This window comes from Bacillus rossius, chromosome 1, assembly GCF_032445375.1.
Source record: "Bacillus rossius redtenbacheri isolate Brsri chromosome 1, Brsri_v3, whole genome shotgun sequence".
In the NCBI taxonomy this organism is placed as follows: Eukaryota; Metazoa; Arthropoda; class Insecta; order Phasmatodea; family Bacillidae; genus Bacillus; species Bacillus rossius.
The window spans coordinates 289658931-289675287 of record NC_086330.1 but is presented as its reverse complement, the minus strand read 5'-3'; the positions used below and the strand labels follow the sequence as shown (position 1 = coordinate 289675287).

Genomic DNA, 16357 nt, shown 5'->3' with positions numbered 1-16357 from the left:
CTTATGGACAATTCTTCGATTTTGCCAGACTGAGAAGCGAACTTTCCGTGGTTTATTCTTCAAAAGAATTTCACAAGAACAGCGTAGCCGAGTTACATAAATATTTGTACTTGAATGATTTGCACGAAACTCTTCCCGAAGCAGAGAAACTTATTTGTTTGGTGTTGACGATTCCGACCACTAGTTCATCTGCAGAAAGATCCTTCTGTCCTGAAGAGAATAAAATATACAGGTATTTCCGTAACTCTCAAGAGCAATCGCGGGTTTTATTGTTATTTTTGCCTGTTATCTGAATGCATTAATTTTTATCAAAAATAAGATAAAACTTATTGCAAAATGTTTTGGTTGAAGCATGCACATACAAAAAAAAAACACAAAGGAGGAAAGGCGATATGAATTACCTTGATATATTGTGTGACCTCCTTCTTAACACCCTCGAGAAGTCCAGTTTTACTTGTAAGAGCCATTGTGGATCATTCCTTTTCTGACCTGCAACCATAATTGCAAACATACAGCATTATTTTCAATATCACAACATGAGCTAAAGACAATAATAAGATTAATTTTGACAGGTAGAAATTTCAAAGAACACTAATTTTATTCACAGTTTATAAATAATGTTGACTATAAAAAATCTCGTAACGAAGTTGCCACTTGTAAAAATTGGGAGTAAAAGTGTAATCACTAAAGAAATATAACCATTGACTACTTAATAAGATTTTAATCTGACCAATGAAATGTAATGAAGAGTATGCAGAATTCAGTAATGAGTCACTCTAAGAAAAGTGTCCTGGTACAGCTGTTTTCAAAAATGGGTTTGCCATTCACTACATCTTTGTGTTACTGAAGACAGCAAATGTGTTTCTAGACATTGTGCATGGGTAAGCGAGATAATATGAGAAGTAGGGCAAGTAATACAAGTAAATATTTTTTCCAGCATGATTATTAGCATACAAGTCTAGTACAACCATACAAAAATTCAACTAGTATTGACTATAGTACACATTATCATTAAAAATCAGCAACACTGACTACTTCAAACAATGTTTACGTGTTTTTTGCACAAAATGAGCAGTCACCATATATTATAAATTATGAGTCTGAGGACGCCAGTCCTACAGTTTATTTGTGCAACAAAAAGAGGATACAGAATTCCGAAATAATGTAAACACTAACAAATATGCACCTTGAGATTTGAGAAAGCAGAATAGTGTGAAAATGTAAGTAACAACCAGATAAGAGGGAATGTTCAAATTATGAGTGAATGTCCAAATGTAGGGCGAATGTCCAAATGTAGGGCGAATGTCCAAATGTAGGGCGAATGTCCAAATGTAGGGCGAATGTCCAAATGTAGGGCGAATGTCGTCCAAATGTAGGGCGAATGTCATCCAAATGTAGGGCGAATGTCATCCAAATGTAGGGCGAATGTCGTCCAAATGTAGAGCGAATGTCGTCCAAATGTAGGGCGAATGTCTAAATGTAGGGCGAACTCCAAATGGGGAGTGTACATCCAAATTGGGAGTGTACATCCAAATGGGGAGTGTACATCCAAATGCGGAGTGGACATCCAAATGTGGAGTGAATATAAAAGTAGAGCATGAACGAGACTGCGCAGTATAAAATCGCTCATATGGTTTTAAGAAAATGGCCTTCATAAAACTTATAGAACCTTCTACAAACTGCTGGTTAAATTTACTGTATTACTGTACGCAGCTACTTTTGTGAAAGAGGATTTTTTACACAGTGGCATGTTAAAATCAAATTAAGATCAACAGTGACACAGCAACGAGTTCAAACTATTGTGCTTTCCTACGATGAGCAGCAGTTTGTAAACACTGTTCAATGGCAGAGTTATTGAGAAATTCAAAACTATTGTAACATTTGACAGGCCCATTAAAATATAATGTTTAAATTAATTTTTAAATAACTGGAGACCATTTTTAAATTCTGTTCATACTATTATAATACTAACAAGGCATGTGTGTATCTAACATTGAGATTCTCTTGTTTTTTCATTTTGTATGGTATTTATTGCGTACGTTGCTATTTCAATGAATGTAGGTGATGATATTGCATTTGTAGTTTCATTGCACTGATGAAAACCAGGGACTACGCCCCTCCTGTAAGCCGATGTAACTCTCCATCAGCCTCTGCCTCTTCCACCTGCCAACTCCACATTTCAAACCTTCTGCCAGCGTCATGTGTACACACGTGTAAATAAAAGTTTTATGATACAACAAGGGCCTGGAAACATACCGGTTAATGGTTACTTAAGAAAAAAATTAAATCAGAGGTGGAACCTCGGAGTTGAGTATTCAAAATTTAGTATTTACACTCAAAAACAAGTTGAGTGTAACAGTGGTTTTATTTAGAGAAAATTAAAAAATAACAAAAATAGAATTTGGTTACTGATCTGTCATTGCTTTAATATTTATTTTGTCTCTCTTTTTTGAGAAAGCAGTAGTGATGTTTATTTTGGTTATCGTTAGTACATGATATTATAATATGGTAATGGCTACTTGAAATTTACATTATCTTTGCAGAACAATAGCTAGACAAACATGGAACTATAAGTAGCTGGCCAAATCTCCCTTCCTAGTAGCTTTACATTGATCTTAATCTTTAAATTTAACTAATAATTCTATTAATGACATCTTGGTAATCATAACAATTCTGAATAGTATCTCAAATTAGAATAAAATTATATTTATTTTAGTTTTATTTTAGTTTAGTCTCTCCCATATAAATTTTGTTCTTGTCACTATGGTAGAAAAGTCCGTGAATACATTATGTAGAACTTACACTGTAATACAAATTTCTTACAATTTTGGTTTGAAACTTTCTGCCTCTGAGCGCGAAGTGGAGGAAGAAGAGGCGGTCCAGAAGAGGTAGTGGGCTGAATGTAAATTGCTCCCCGAAAAGTTGAGCTCGAAATCAGTACTCAGTGTGGGGCTAGTGGTTCCTACCCATCACTGGAACCCAACTGTGAAACAAATGTAGAGTGGTAAAGCTAATTGATCTAAGTGCCAAAATATACGAAATTGAGTTTTGTACAGCAAAATAATCTACGTGCCCGCGCCAATGTACTGCCATTGGATGTAAGTGCCAGTCGTGTTTCAAATAGTTTTTACGAGCGACAACAGATGGCACAACCTGTATGTCCGCGGGCCCTTGCAGCGCTAATTGATCAAGTGCCACATGCTGGGAGAACGTATACACACCATTTTCTTTGTATGTGACGTGTATGAACGCTTAGAATGGAGGATGAAAATGATGTTTCAGACATTAATAAATCGCCTGCTTTTAGTGGTGATGAAAGAAAGTCATACAGGTTCACATGCGCAGAAAACAGGTAAATGTGTGGATGGACATCATGCGCTAAAAAAAAGTGCTGTAGAGGGAAAAAATCGAAACGAATGCCAACGAATGAGGTTAGTATTCAATGTTAATTTACGTGTCTGATTTTATTTTCATTATTTAGTAAGCATGTTTAACTAAAAGAACTAGTCTAGTGGTAACATTCAGGGATTTTATCACATGAATTATTTATTATGTTACCAGTCTTAAAATTAATTTTTAGTCATCAGAGACAACCCAAACAAGACTAATTTTTTAACGTAAAAACTACTGTGAACCTAATCCATTTTGGGTCAATCAAATTTATTTGGAAAACACATTTTTTTGATACTGCAATAATTATTTCCATTTGTTTGTTTCAGGTGAATTGTAAATGCAAGTACAGCTGTAAGGAGATAAAGCACATAAAGATCAAACTGTCCGAATCATTCCATAATTTGAAGCATAACGAACAAGGAAGCTACCTTTTTGGACTCATCAACATTGTTCCTGCGCAGAGACGTCGTCATGGCAGTTACGGTGATCCCTCGGAAAGCAGAAGGCAGTGTACAGTTACCTGTCTTCAAAGATAAACGTGGCGGTGTTAAAACATTCAAGTACACAGTTCGTGACAGGGAGATGGTTAAAACCCATGTTAACAGTTTCCCAAGAGACGAAAGCCATTACAACCGTAAAAAAAATCCGAAAAACGGTACTTGAACCCTGAGCTGAATGTGAATAGGCTCTTTGAAGCCTTTAAAGTAAAACACCCGGACAGTAGTGTGAATTACAAGTTTTATCGGAGTGTTTTTTAAGAGATTTTCCCATTTTGTCGTTCAAAAGACCTCGAGTGGACATGTGTAAATACTGTGATTTACTTCACATGAAAACAAAGAATAGGGACAACGCTGAAGTACACCAGGCCAAAATCGATCTCGAACTACATCACAGGAAAGCAGAACAGGCTTTCAAGACTATGAAAGATGATAGCACACGCAGCGCTTTACCAGACAGTGATACATGCACAATTACAATGGATTTGCAAAAGATTTTTCCACTCCAGAAGCTGACACACACCATCATGTACTATAGTCGCCAACTATCCTGCTACAACTTCGGAATTCACATAACTGATACTTCAGATGCAATAATGTGCGTGTGGCACGAAGGGCAGTCTGGCCGAGGTGGGAACCAGATGGCATCGTGTCTGTTGCAAGCTATAAATTCCGGACTACTTGCATCATATAAACGGCATCTTTGCATTTTAGTCTGGTCGCCAACCTATTATACCTGGAAATGTTGGAGGACAAAGATGTTTTGGCTGATTCTTATTCAGTTTTTTCCGCTGATTACGAATCTGCCGGGTGCCACTTTGACACCCTTGGGCAATCGCCGCCATTTTGAAAAAATGGCGCCCAAAAACACTTTTATGGTCATATTTAATTAACCGTTGGTCTTACGTAAATTTCTGTAGTTAGATGAAATGAAGATCGTAAAATTCTTCACAAAAATGATGTGTTCAATATTTTTGATCAACTTTACGGTTTTATCGCAATGAGAGAAATTAATAATGCAATTTAAACTTTTTTTATCTTTTATTCGACATGAAATACTAGAATAATGTCCCAAGCTGTTAAGTCTTCCCGTTTTATTCTTACATATTATGTTGTAAATGATATCCAGAAAAATGTTTTAGCAAATTACAATTTTAACATTGTTTATTATGCTTATTATTATCACACTGACACATTCGCCTATATTTAATTACATGTCATCGAAACTACATTTAAATAAAAAATATTTTCCCTCAAAAATTAATTGTCATAATATAAATGGTTGTTATAATAGGTTAGTTTGTAATTTACACACGTATCATATGAATAAAAGTTTATATTTTAAAGTGTGTAACAAACAATAACACATGGTTATTTTTATAAAAATGATATACCGTTCCTCGGAGCATTTAGATGTCACAGTATTTGAATGTTATATCCTCCTCTTTATTGTGTTCATTTAAATTTCTAGTATGGAGGTTGAAACACTCTTTGCCACAGCACAAAATAATGTACATGGCAATTTTCCGGCACAAGTACATCTGATGGAAGAGCAAGGTTTCTCTGAACTACAATTGCATTTGATAACATTCAGGATGTCTGCTGGAGCAACTGCAACCTCTTCAGGCAATGCAACAGGCTTCAGGCTCTTCATTGTGTCATCTCTTGCCCAACCATAGTTTGTGGGGTCTATGTCAGGAGGATCTGGATCTTCAGCTGAATACCAGTGCATGACTTGCAGATGAGACCGTTTTACATTCTCAACGAAAGCCTCCGTTGTAGGAGGTAGTGATCTTAGAGGTGGAGCAACGTTCCTAGCACTCCCAGTTCTTTTTGACCACACCACAACGCGAGCTTCGGACATTGTCGTCACATTTCTGGCTCCATAGCATACAGCTATTAGTTTGGTTGCCTCTTTTACAATGTCCTCCATTTTAGATTCTACTTTGCCCAAGTTCTCTAAACTCGTCTGACTTCACTTGTCTGAGAATGGTGGCCTTACCCAAGCCATACAGATAAGAAACACTATCGCATTCTGATATCGCATGAGCGCATATTTTAGAAACTATTGGTATATGGTTGCAACTGTAGCTCCTATGTCAATTGTTTTTCTCTCATGGCTTGTAGATGTCTGGTTGACTTCGCATGTCATATTCAATTTTTGGTAGTAGTAACAGATGAGTAAGAACACATCTGTGTCATCAGAAACTACGATTCTTCTCTTCTCATTGGTCGACTTTACAACGTTGATTAATTGATGCACCATTATTACAGCAGCTTCTTCATGAGTTGATTTTAAATAGACCTCTGGCGTAATAAGGCCTTCCATTATTTTGACTGGTGCTGGATCTCCACTCGTTACAACCAATTTATGGCTTGGTTTTGAATCTTTACAATTTGCCATTAGTACCTGGAAAACTAGGCCAATCACTTGGACTTTATTTTTGGTATTGTTTCGAATAACGTTCTTTGGAGGAAGAATCATAGTCAAGTGAAGCTGGAAATTTCTACGGACTCCTTTCTTTCTTGATTGTCTGGTTGCAGACTTTATGCTGTAATCAAAATACCTATCAAATACAATATACACATCACTTTGTACAATTAACTGTATCACATACTTATAAACATTATTAGCTAGATCAAATACAGTGCCTGAAGATGAACAGTGGACGACCCAAAGTATAGCACACCCATCGATGACTGTTACGTCGGGAGAATGTATCAATCTTGAAAGAGCCATGGAAGCCAGTTTTTTTTAGCACACTTTTTACTGCTTGGAATTGGCGCGAGCTCGTAACACAAAACTTTGTCAATCGATAGATGACGTAATAAGACTAAGGCACTGACTCGGCTGTATATCAGAGCAGTATCAAATACAAATGTATCACCAACTTTTACACTGCTTTTCATGGTTTGCATCGTAACCACTGTTTGTTTCAAAGGTGCATGAAATCCGCCTGGTAATGATTTTTTAAAATCTGTTAATCCAAGACTACCTAATTCGATAGCATTCTTCAAATTCACCTTTTCCGTTGAAATTGAACCAGTTACAATGTTAACTAGTCTATTTGGATGTTCATTTGGATTCAGAGGATTAATGCATGTTTGTAGTTTATCGTGTATTTTCTGTCGATCTTCCATATCCGACTTTATTCTAGATTTACTTTCTTCTTGTGATGATTCGCGTTAAGTGTTACACTTTTGTCATTTAAATCACAAAGATCTTTCACCAATTTGCTACTTGTATGGAGGCTGAGAGCTCAAGTATTAATTGTTTTAGGCTGCGTTGTTATCCCTATTAGTCCTCCTGGTCCTTTTCCATACTGCATGAAGGTTGTTTCTATAAACATGTCCGACCACATTCCATTCCAAAGCCCTTTTTGATGTCGCATGACAAAATTGCAATTTCCCATCATCGTTTTTAAGATGGCTCTTGATAAATTTGACATTTGGATAATGTACACAAGACTATAACGCAAGTAATTGGAAATGGTCTTTGTTAAGGAATCCATCCCAGCATTCGCCTGGAGTGATTTCGGGAAAAAATAAAAAAACTGAAATCAGGATGACTAAACTCGGGTAACAAACCCGGGTCCTCCCTAATGTGAGTCCAACGAGCTTATCCTTGCACCAGCTCGCTGGTTTTCATTGAGGGAAATTTTGGTTATTTAAATGTAGTTTCGATGACATTTAATTAAATATAGGCGAATGTGGTAGTGTGTTCATAATAGCATAATAAACAATGTTCAAATTGTAATTTGCTAAAACATTTTTCTAGATATCATTTCCAAAATAATATATAAGAATAAAATGAGAAGACTTAACAGCTTGGGACATTATTTTAGTATTTCAGGTCGAATAAAAGAAAAAATGTTTAAATTGCAACATTATTTCTCTCATTGCGATAAAACCGTAAAGTTTATCAAAAATATTGAACACATCATTTTGTGAAGAATTTTACGATCTTCATTTCATCTAACTACAGAAATTTACGTAAGACCAACGGTTAATTAAATATGATCAAAAAAGTGTTTTCGGGGGCCATTTTTTCAAAATGGCGGCGATTACCCAAGGGTGACAATGTGGCACCCGGCAGATTCATAATCAGCGGAAAAAACCGAATAAGAATCAGCCAAAACATCTTTGTCCTCCAACATTTCCAGGTAATGCTAAATTTGGTGGTTTGGCGACCAGACTATTTGGAGTGACAACTGCGCAGGGCAGATCAAAAACAGAATGCTGCTTTATGTGTACATTTTTCTCGTTGCTTCAGGTTTTTTAGACAGCAATGAACACAAGTTCCTCCTTTCTGGCCACAGTTTCTCTTCCTCGGATAGAGATTTTGCTATCATTGAGAAGCGTGCAAAACGTTGCAAAATGCAGACTGTTGAACATGTTCAAAGTGTTATAACTTCAGCGAGACCTTCCAGACCGTTCCAGGTACTGGATATGACCGACGGGTTTTTTTTTAATTCAATAAAGCTTCATCAAGCTATATTGATGCCTCGAAGCTAGACATTACTAAAGTTTCGTGCCTTAAAGTGACCAAAGACAATCCTGGTTTAGTACAAGAGGAACAGCTTCAGTGACATGTTGGAATGGGAGACATGCAGAGTGCTGAAGAAAGGAATCACTGTGGGTGACATTGTGTCAGCGCAAATTGAGGGGTTACCTAGTGTTAATCCACTGACTGATAAAAAAAAAAGAACGATCTTCGTGCAATGTTGGAATTTATCGACGAAGAAAACCGGCAGTGTTACCGACAAATCATAAGTGCCTAACTTTCGACGTCCCTCTGGACATAGTGCATTTAGGAGTACACTTCTATTGACACTTAGATCATTTCCAAATGTGCTATGTTTGCAATATTTTCTTAAGGTTTTGTGTTCATTTTAAGTCAATAATTTGTTGTCATGCACTTTTACACATGTTATGTAACATTGTCATTATTAAATATATAAATGCTTTTCACATTATCTTCATTAATATTCATATTTTTGCCTTTTATTAAAAAAATTCTTGGCACTTAGATAATTTAGCTTTTCTACTCTACAAATGTTCCCACAGTGGTAAAAGAGGTTAGGGTAAAAGGGTAGAAGCTAGGAGTCAAAAAAGGCTTGAAAAAGCCTCAAAAGAAGCAGAGTTGTAGGTACCACTCACTAGAATGTGAAGAAGTTTGGTGGTATGTAATCAATCGGAGAAGCAGTCTGCGGGAATGGAGATGCGGAAGTAGTAGACTGAACTACAAACTAATACACTACAAGTAGATGAGAAGACGGAATAACCCCTTTTATTGCAAGACTACATTTCACGTAGCAGATGGAAATTCTCTATCGCAAGATGAGCTGGAGGCGATTCCACATGTGATCCAGAGGGAGTTTGCCCGACGACTCCTGACCAGGGCTGGAAGAGGCACCTAGTTAAGGTGTCCAGAGGGTTTCAAAATGGGAGGGTGGAGTAGATAACAGAAATGTGGGCGAAGCTACAAGACATAGGGAGGAGTAACTGCTTCCTGAGTGGCCCCAGGTGGTAGGGGCACAAACAAAACAAAACTTTGGCATGATCCTACTAAACGTTTACCCAGGCGCCAGTAGATAGCGCTTCGGGATGCAGCAGTCGTGCGTGGAGCCTATACGTGGGGGCTCTGGGAGAAGCTGCTCCCTAACGGGAAGAGGAGTTGCATAATACTTTCTACTACAGAGGGTCTATAGATCGCGCAAGAGGGCAGCTTGCGTCTGAGACGCGTGAGCATGGAGGGATCACCCGGGAAGAGGGGGCTAGAGAGAGGAGAAGGGGCTAGGTTATCTCTTTCCACAAGTTCTCAGAGAGAGAGCAAAAACCAAGTGGGTGCAGGGAGCGGGGGTGTGCTTTTGCTGTGCCACGCAGACACACACACCACACCAGGTGTGTTCCAGAAGCACTACAACAAGAGCTGTGCATCTGACCAACATCGCAGAGCCCAGCCGATACTATACCGCCGTCTGTGACAATGTGCGCTGGGCTCTAATATAATGCCGAGCTGGGCGAGAGAAAATGGAATCGGACAGCTATCTCAGCATGAGATCGTAGTGCATTGGGCTGAACCTCTGGGACACAGTCTAACATGACTCCATACAGTTTATGTTGAGAGGGTACAGTAAATCTGGCCCTCTAAATACTATCAAATTAAAAACAAAAAAATTAAATTGTGCCAAGAAACCAATGAGCGGTACAGTGAAATGTGCTTGCTTGAAGAGAGCACCACTAAACCCACTAACTGCAGCAAAAGGTTGGATTAGTCACAGTGCCTCGTTCTTGTTATAAAATTATCATTTGATATTAGAAACTTTTATCTTCTCTTTTAAGTGCTATGTGTTCTTTTTAGAATCCCACAAACATTGTTTAAGTTAATTTAATTTAATTTAAATTATATTAACCCGAGAAACGGACCCGAACTTACAGAAGGCCACCAAACTCTTTACCAACAAATTAATTACATGATTTTTATGCTTAAAGGCACAAAGTGATAAGTTGGTTGCACAACTTTGTGGCATCACTCATTGGTGAGGACAGACTCTCATAAAGAACACGCCGTGAACTCAGATGATATCATAGAAGGTGAGTTGGGATCTGGTCAGATAAAAGGAAGATCACCAGAAAGAAGAAACAAAACAGTAACAGTTAAATGACAGGTCTCCAAAAATTTCAGACCTGAAAGCATTCCATATAGTCGCCTCTTACAACAAGCACAGGTCGGCTGTGGTGGTATTCCACCCCGCCACCACGCAGGGGCACACGGGGGTGGAAACTTGTAATTAACTGTGCAAGCCCCATTCATGGTGTTGTTACCGACTGATGAATGTGCCAAGAGTGCAACGCTTTACTTTCAACCCTTTCTTGCTCAGAAAGCTTAGAAAATATCCAAGTTTCATCTGCCATTTCATTTCATTAAATTTGTTAAGATTCAATTACAGTATTATTTTCATGGTAAATTTTATTCTTGGCTCTCCTTATGACCTCTAATAAAAATTATTGTTTATGTTTCTGTGCGACCATGAGAGTCTGTGTTGCTCAATTCATGCACAAATTTCTTTGAGAATTTTCTTGATAAAACTTATTCCATCAAGTAGTCTAGTAGCGTAAAAAAAATGGTACTAACTGATATTTTACGATCACTACATAATTTGGGATTGCTTCTGTTCAATATCTGTCATTTTTAAATGTGAACCAATCACAGTTTAAGGACTTATCTTTTAGTCTGATCTAGTAGTGAACTAATTATATAAAAGTAATTTGCTATTGATGTAACATTATAAATGTAAGCTATTTCAAAATAAGTAAATGTAAAGAAGCAGTTTATGCCTAATGTCTTAATAGCAACTAACATAATACTTATTAAGAATACCAAAAAAAAACTTTTCTACACATAATTAAGAAATCATGAAACAAAGGTAAGTAACATATAAAAATAGCCTAAAAACCTTTTTTAAAAAGCATTATTAAAATGTAAAAAATTAAAATCTAAGTGCAAGAGTCGAAATGTCGCTCCAATTTTTTATAAGATTATTATAGTAATAATAATGAAAATATTGGTCTTAAAAATTTGTTTCAAATGTAAATTACAAATAAAGTACATATCTCATTTCCGGAAGTCTAGGTAACACCACCCTACAGCCAGTACGAGTGCATTGACTAGCTGGCACAAACCATCCCTTTAGCCAGGATGGCAACATTGTTCTTAAATGGGTGCATAATAAGGTTTCCAGGAATGGAAATAATGCAAATATTATATATTTTTTTAATTTGAATATTTAAGTGAAACCTAAGTAAGCCAATTTTCAATTATTATTTTGAGGCTAGGTTTAAAAACAAAAGCTTAACAGTTCATATAAAAAATAATAGAAAAAATGACAACAAATTAATGCTGTAAAAGAAGGTCAAGGTAGTTCAGAGGAAAAACCATTAAAAACAAATTTGTAGAAGAACATATTTATAAATTTACATTTTTATATTTATGCCTGTAGTCAAGAGTTATAAGATATAAACCAATAGTATAAGAAGTTAAAACTGATAATAGTGTTTACTATAAACAAGAAATAAAAACACAAGTATTTTCAATAAACTTTACTGGTGAATACCATTACAAAATGGAATTGCTAATAATAAAAAAAATTACATTATTAATGGCATGTTATCATAAAAAGATTTGGTTCTTTTAAATTTATTATGTTTACTATAACAGAACATTTGAGGTAGTTAGAAGCAAAGGGGTGTAAGTGACAGAATATAGATATTATTGTTAATTCAATGTTAACATGAACATTTTTGTAAGCAAAGGGAAACTGTTTGGTCCCAAACAGAGAGTACTCTAAATGTGTGCTGCCATGAGGCAAGTTTTTGTAAACTACTTTAACAAAATATTTATTATTTTAGGAGGCTTTAAGACTTGTTCTCAAAAACTATTCTTTATTCACTTTTCCCACTTTGCTTGTGATCGCCTCATTTGTTTTCCTTTAGGCATCCAATGGCAAATGCATGAACTATGAGTTCCCAGCGTTTCCACAAGCAGTGCCGGCAGCATCCTCCTCCCAGGATCCCGTGATCTTGGCGTGGTTGGTTATCCACTTGGAGCCTTTCTTGATGTGCACGTCCTTCAAGGTGGCTTCAACGGGCTTGGAGTCGCTCAAGCCGTCAAACGTAAAGGTTCCCTTGGTCAGCACCTTCACGTTGGTGAAGGAGATGTTGTGGAACTCGGGCGTGAGGCTGCCGGTCACCTTGCCATACTCCATGTCCACCATGATGGGGTGCTTCACGTCGAGCATGCAAACATTGGTGTAGGACACGCGGGTGACCACACCGCCTCGGAAGGTGTTGCTCTTGATGCGCAGACCGTTGGTGGTGCCGTCCAGAGTCAGCCCCGACACCGTCACGTCGCTGGCCCCGTATGTGATCTCACTGCCTATGGACATCCCGTGACCCGAGCCAAAGTGATTGTTTAGCACGGAGATGTGTCTCGAAGGCGAGATCATCGCCTTGATGGCCACGTTGTCGTCGCCTGTGCTGATGGTGCAATGGGCGATAGTGACATTCTGAGAACCCATTGGGTCGACACCGTCCGTGTTGCGTGCCGTGGATGGCGTGTCGATGGTGATACCCCACACGGTCAGGCCGTTGATGTTGCTCGTTGACACATGGTAGAACGGAGAGTTCTTCAAGGTAATCTGGTAGAGGGTTATGTCTGCGGAATCGTTGACCTGTATCAGCCGGGGGTTGTTCTGGAACTCGTTCTTATTCTTGGCGCTCGTGGCCAGCTTCCACCAAGACTCGCTCTTGCCAGTCATCATCTCACCGCCCTGACCGTCGATAGTGCCCTTGCCGTAGATCCCGCTGCCGGTCGCGCCGTGAATGGTTATGAAAGGCTTGCAGCCGACGCCTTCCTTGTCTAGTGTGCCACACGTCTTCTTCCCCAGGTCATACAAGCTCGGGTTCGGAATGGCCTTCAATGTCGCGCCGCTGTCCACCAGCAGGCTGACGCCCGACGGGATGGTCAGCGGACCGGAAAGGAAGGTGCCGGACGACAGCTGGACGGCTTTGCTCTTGGCGCAGGAGTTGAGAGCCTTCTGGATGGCCTGGGTTTGGTCTCCGCTGCCTGCCTTCAGCGTGGTGCAGCTCTGTGGAGTCTTGGGCTCCGTGACAGTGCGCAGGTCTCTCGCGCCCCCAGCATGCAGCAGGAGCAGAATAACTGCTACTGTCATACAGCAGAAGGAATAACGTATCTCCATCTTCAGCATGATTTATCTGCCCTGAAATTAGATAAAAAAAAGTCCATGCAGGGACGATCAATAGACCGTTGTACGTGACGCCAACACTCAAAGCATATCTGTCACATAAAAATTATTTATGTATGTCAGGAACAGCCTTTAAAATGTTATTTATTTTACTTAAAACTAAAGTAATTTACATGATTAAAAAACTAATCAAAGTAATAATGTATAATAATAAATACTATTAAAATGATCAAACTGTATGTTATAGGAAAACAAAAATAAAGATGTAATCATCCCAACGCATTTCATTTTTGTTGTGCTGAAAAAAATTGAAGGGTTGAAAGTATTAGATTTGAGCATATGTCAAGTATCAGTACTAATCCCTTTAGTACATTATGATTGAGTTACAAAATACATAAGGACTCTTGTAACAAAAAACCTGGTATTTCATAAACATAAAACTATACTTTCTTTTGCAGAGTGTAAATAAATTAGGAAGAATGAAGTGAATACTTCGGCAAGGTCTACGGCAGCACAACAACTTACATGTGTAAATAAAAAAAGTAGACTGAAATGATAAAATGTAAGAGAGAATTGAAATTTAAACTGTATATACACAAGGAAATGTTTGCAGAAATGTAAATAATATCTGATAAAGTGCCTATTGATCACATGAAAGATTTAACTGGTCAAAGACTAAATGAAAGACAAACAAATAAATATCCTCTCATCAGCAATGACACACAGATTACGAAGCGACAAATCATCATCAAAATGGTTTGAGAGCCCAAAATATCACTGGAAATATTGTCTTAAGCCTTTCGGCACACAATATTATGATAAATTTAGTTGCCTTTTATTTACGTTGTTTTTTTGTATTATAAATACAGTAAAACAGGGAGAATAGTAACAAAACTTTGGAAAAACAAAAAAATATTTCCCTATTATCTACTGCACAATACAATTTTTGTTTCCTTTTTTTTAAGTTTGTTTATATGTTAATATGGGGAATTATGTTTTATGTTTTTGGCAACATAATCTTTTTCTTTACTAGAGTTGAAACCAGGGGAGACAAAAAAAATCAAATTTTAACCTCTCCAAAACTTCTCCATTCAAGTTAAAACTTATTATTACTATTATAATCATCTTGTCATCGTCATCATCATCATCGGCTTGATATTTATATATATATATATGTAGAATATTTCTAGTCCTTTACAACACTTTATTATATTATATGTAACTTTTTGGTGAAACTATTCATGCAATTATTTATTTTTGTTGTGGTATCAAGATTTTGATATTTGCAGGGTGATTCGGAATGTGTTCTAATTCACCCCGTAGGTTGTGTTTGTAATTTTTTACATCCATAAAGTTATAATTTTTAGGTAATGAATTGAAATACAAAATACATAAGGCTCCAGTAACAAGAAACCTGGTCTTTCATAAACATAAATTCAGACTTTCATTTGCAGAGTGTAAATAAATTAGGAAGAATGAAGTGAATACTTGGGCAATAAAATATTTTTTTTTCTGTGAGTTAACGGCATGCTTGGGTTTGATCTGAAATCCTGAGGGAATATAATATAATGAAGGAATATAACATAAAATATAATGATGGTGATGCCTCAAAAATATGCAAATGTGAGCATCAAAAAGTAAAACATGCCTGAAACTATAAAAAAGGCTATTGAGGACTTAAATAATGGAATGAGTTTAAGAAAATGTTCTGAAAAGCAAAACATATCTATTATTAGGTTACACGGAGATTTTAAAAATTGAAGTAACAATAAAAAAAAAGAGAAGGCAGACGACATTGACAGCAGAAGAAGCAATGTGTATGTAGAGACTGGGGGGTATCCTGTCGACTCACTAACTCTCATGTTACTACTTAATATTTTCTTGAGTGGAAGGGAAGCAGTGCATTAATTCAAAGACAACACAACTGGCCTTGATTTTGTAGCTTCACTTTTAAAGCACCACAAAGAGCTTCTGTCTGTTCAAAAGTGCCAAAATATAAAAAGGTCACCAGAGATTTAAAAAAATTATACGTTGATGAGCTTCAAAATCAATTGTAGGATGTTCCTTCTGGTAAGATCAATCATGATGCGACAAACCTCTGCGACGATCCAGGTAAACGAAAACTAATCTTCAGATGTGGTTATAAATATTCAGAAAGGGTTATCAGTTTTCCAAAGGTAACAGAGTAATGTTTACCACAGCGGGAGAAAGAATTATTTAACCCTCATATATGGTGTAACTCTATGATAGCTGAAGGAAAGGAAAACCGAAAAACTCAAGGTACAACCACACCAAGTCAGGGTGGTTCAACAGTTTTGTTTCCAGGAATGGGTCGAATCACTTCTTCAAGAATTTTGAGGGACCTAAATTACTCATGGGGGATAATTTGGCATCACATTGATCAGTGAAAGTTATAAAACTCTGTAATGAAAAAAATATCACGTTCATTTTTCTGCCTGATGCACAACCACTTCTTCAGGCCCATGAAGATTTCTTGGCACAACATTTTGAAGGAATGGAAAAAGGGAAGTTGAAGAAGTAAGGTATCTGTGCTTAAAGATAAATTTACATCCTTACTGAGAAACCTTTTTGACACACTCAAGGTGGAAAATGTTCAGTCCGGTTTCATAAAGTGTGGCATTGTGACGTTGTGCTGTAATGAAGTCCTGAAAATGTTGCCTAGCTGTAAATAGTAGAGAC

The 16357-nt window shown here is 37.3% G+C and overlaps 2 protein-coding genes across 5 annotated transcripts in view; both read right to left on the bottom strand.

Moving 5' to 3' along the window:
- The window catches only part of LOC134527719 (uncharacterized), a 260507-nt gene that overhangs the window by 185088 nt on the left and 59062 nt on the right, over positions 1 to 16357 (bottom strand). Inside the window, exon 2 of one of the 2 annotated variants that reach the window (XM_063360633.1) lies at positions 402 to 489. In XM_063360633.1, the coding sequence (XP_063216703.1) occupies positions 402 to 467 (66 nt within the window). In that variant the 5' untranslated portion in view covers positions 468 to 489. Of the gene's footprint in view, positions 1 to 401; positions 1321 to 16357 lie in introns of those variants that run through there. The other variant, XM_063360632.1, reaches the window with a different exon arrangement.
- The window catches only part of LOC134527720 (endo-polygalacturonase-like), a 155467-nt gene continuing 151090 nt past the window's right edge, over positions 11981 to 16357 (bottom strand). For all 3 annotated transcript variants that reach the window (XM_063360637.1, XM_063360635.1, XM_063360636.1), the window contains exon 2: positions 11981 to 13672. In XM_063360637.1, the coding sequence (XP_063216707.1) occupies positions 12410 to 13660 (1251 nt within the window). In that variant the 5' untranslated portion in view covers positions 13661 to 13672 and the 3' untranslated portion in view covers positions 11981 to 12409. The remainder of the gene's footprint in view (positions 13673 to 16357) is intronic.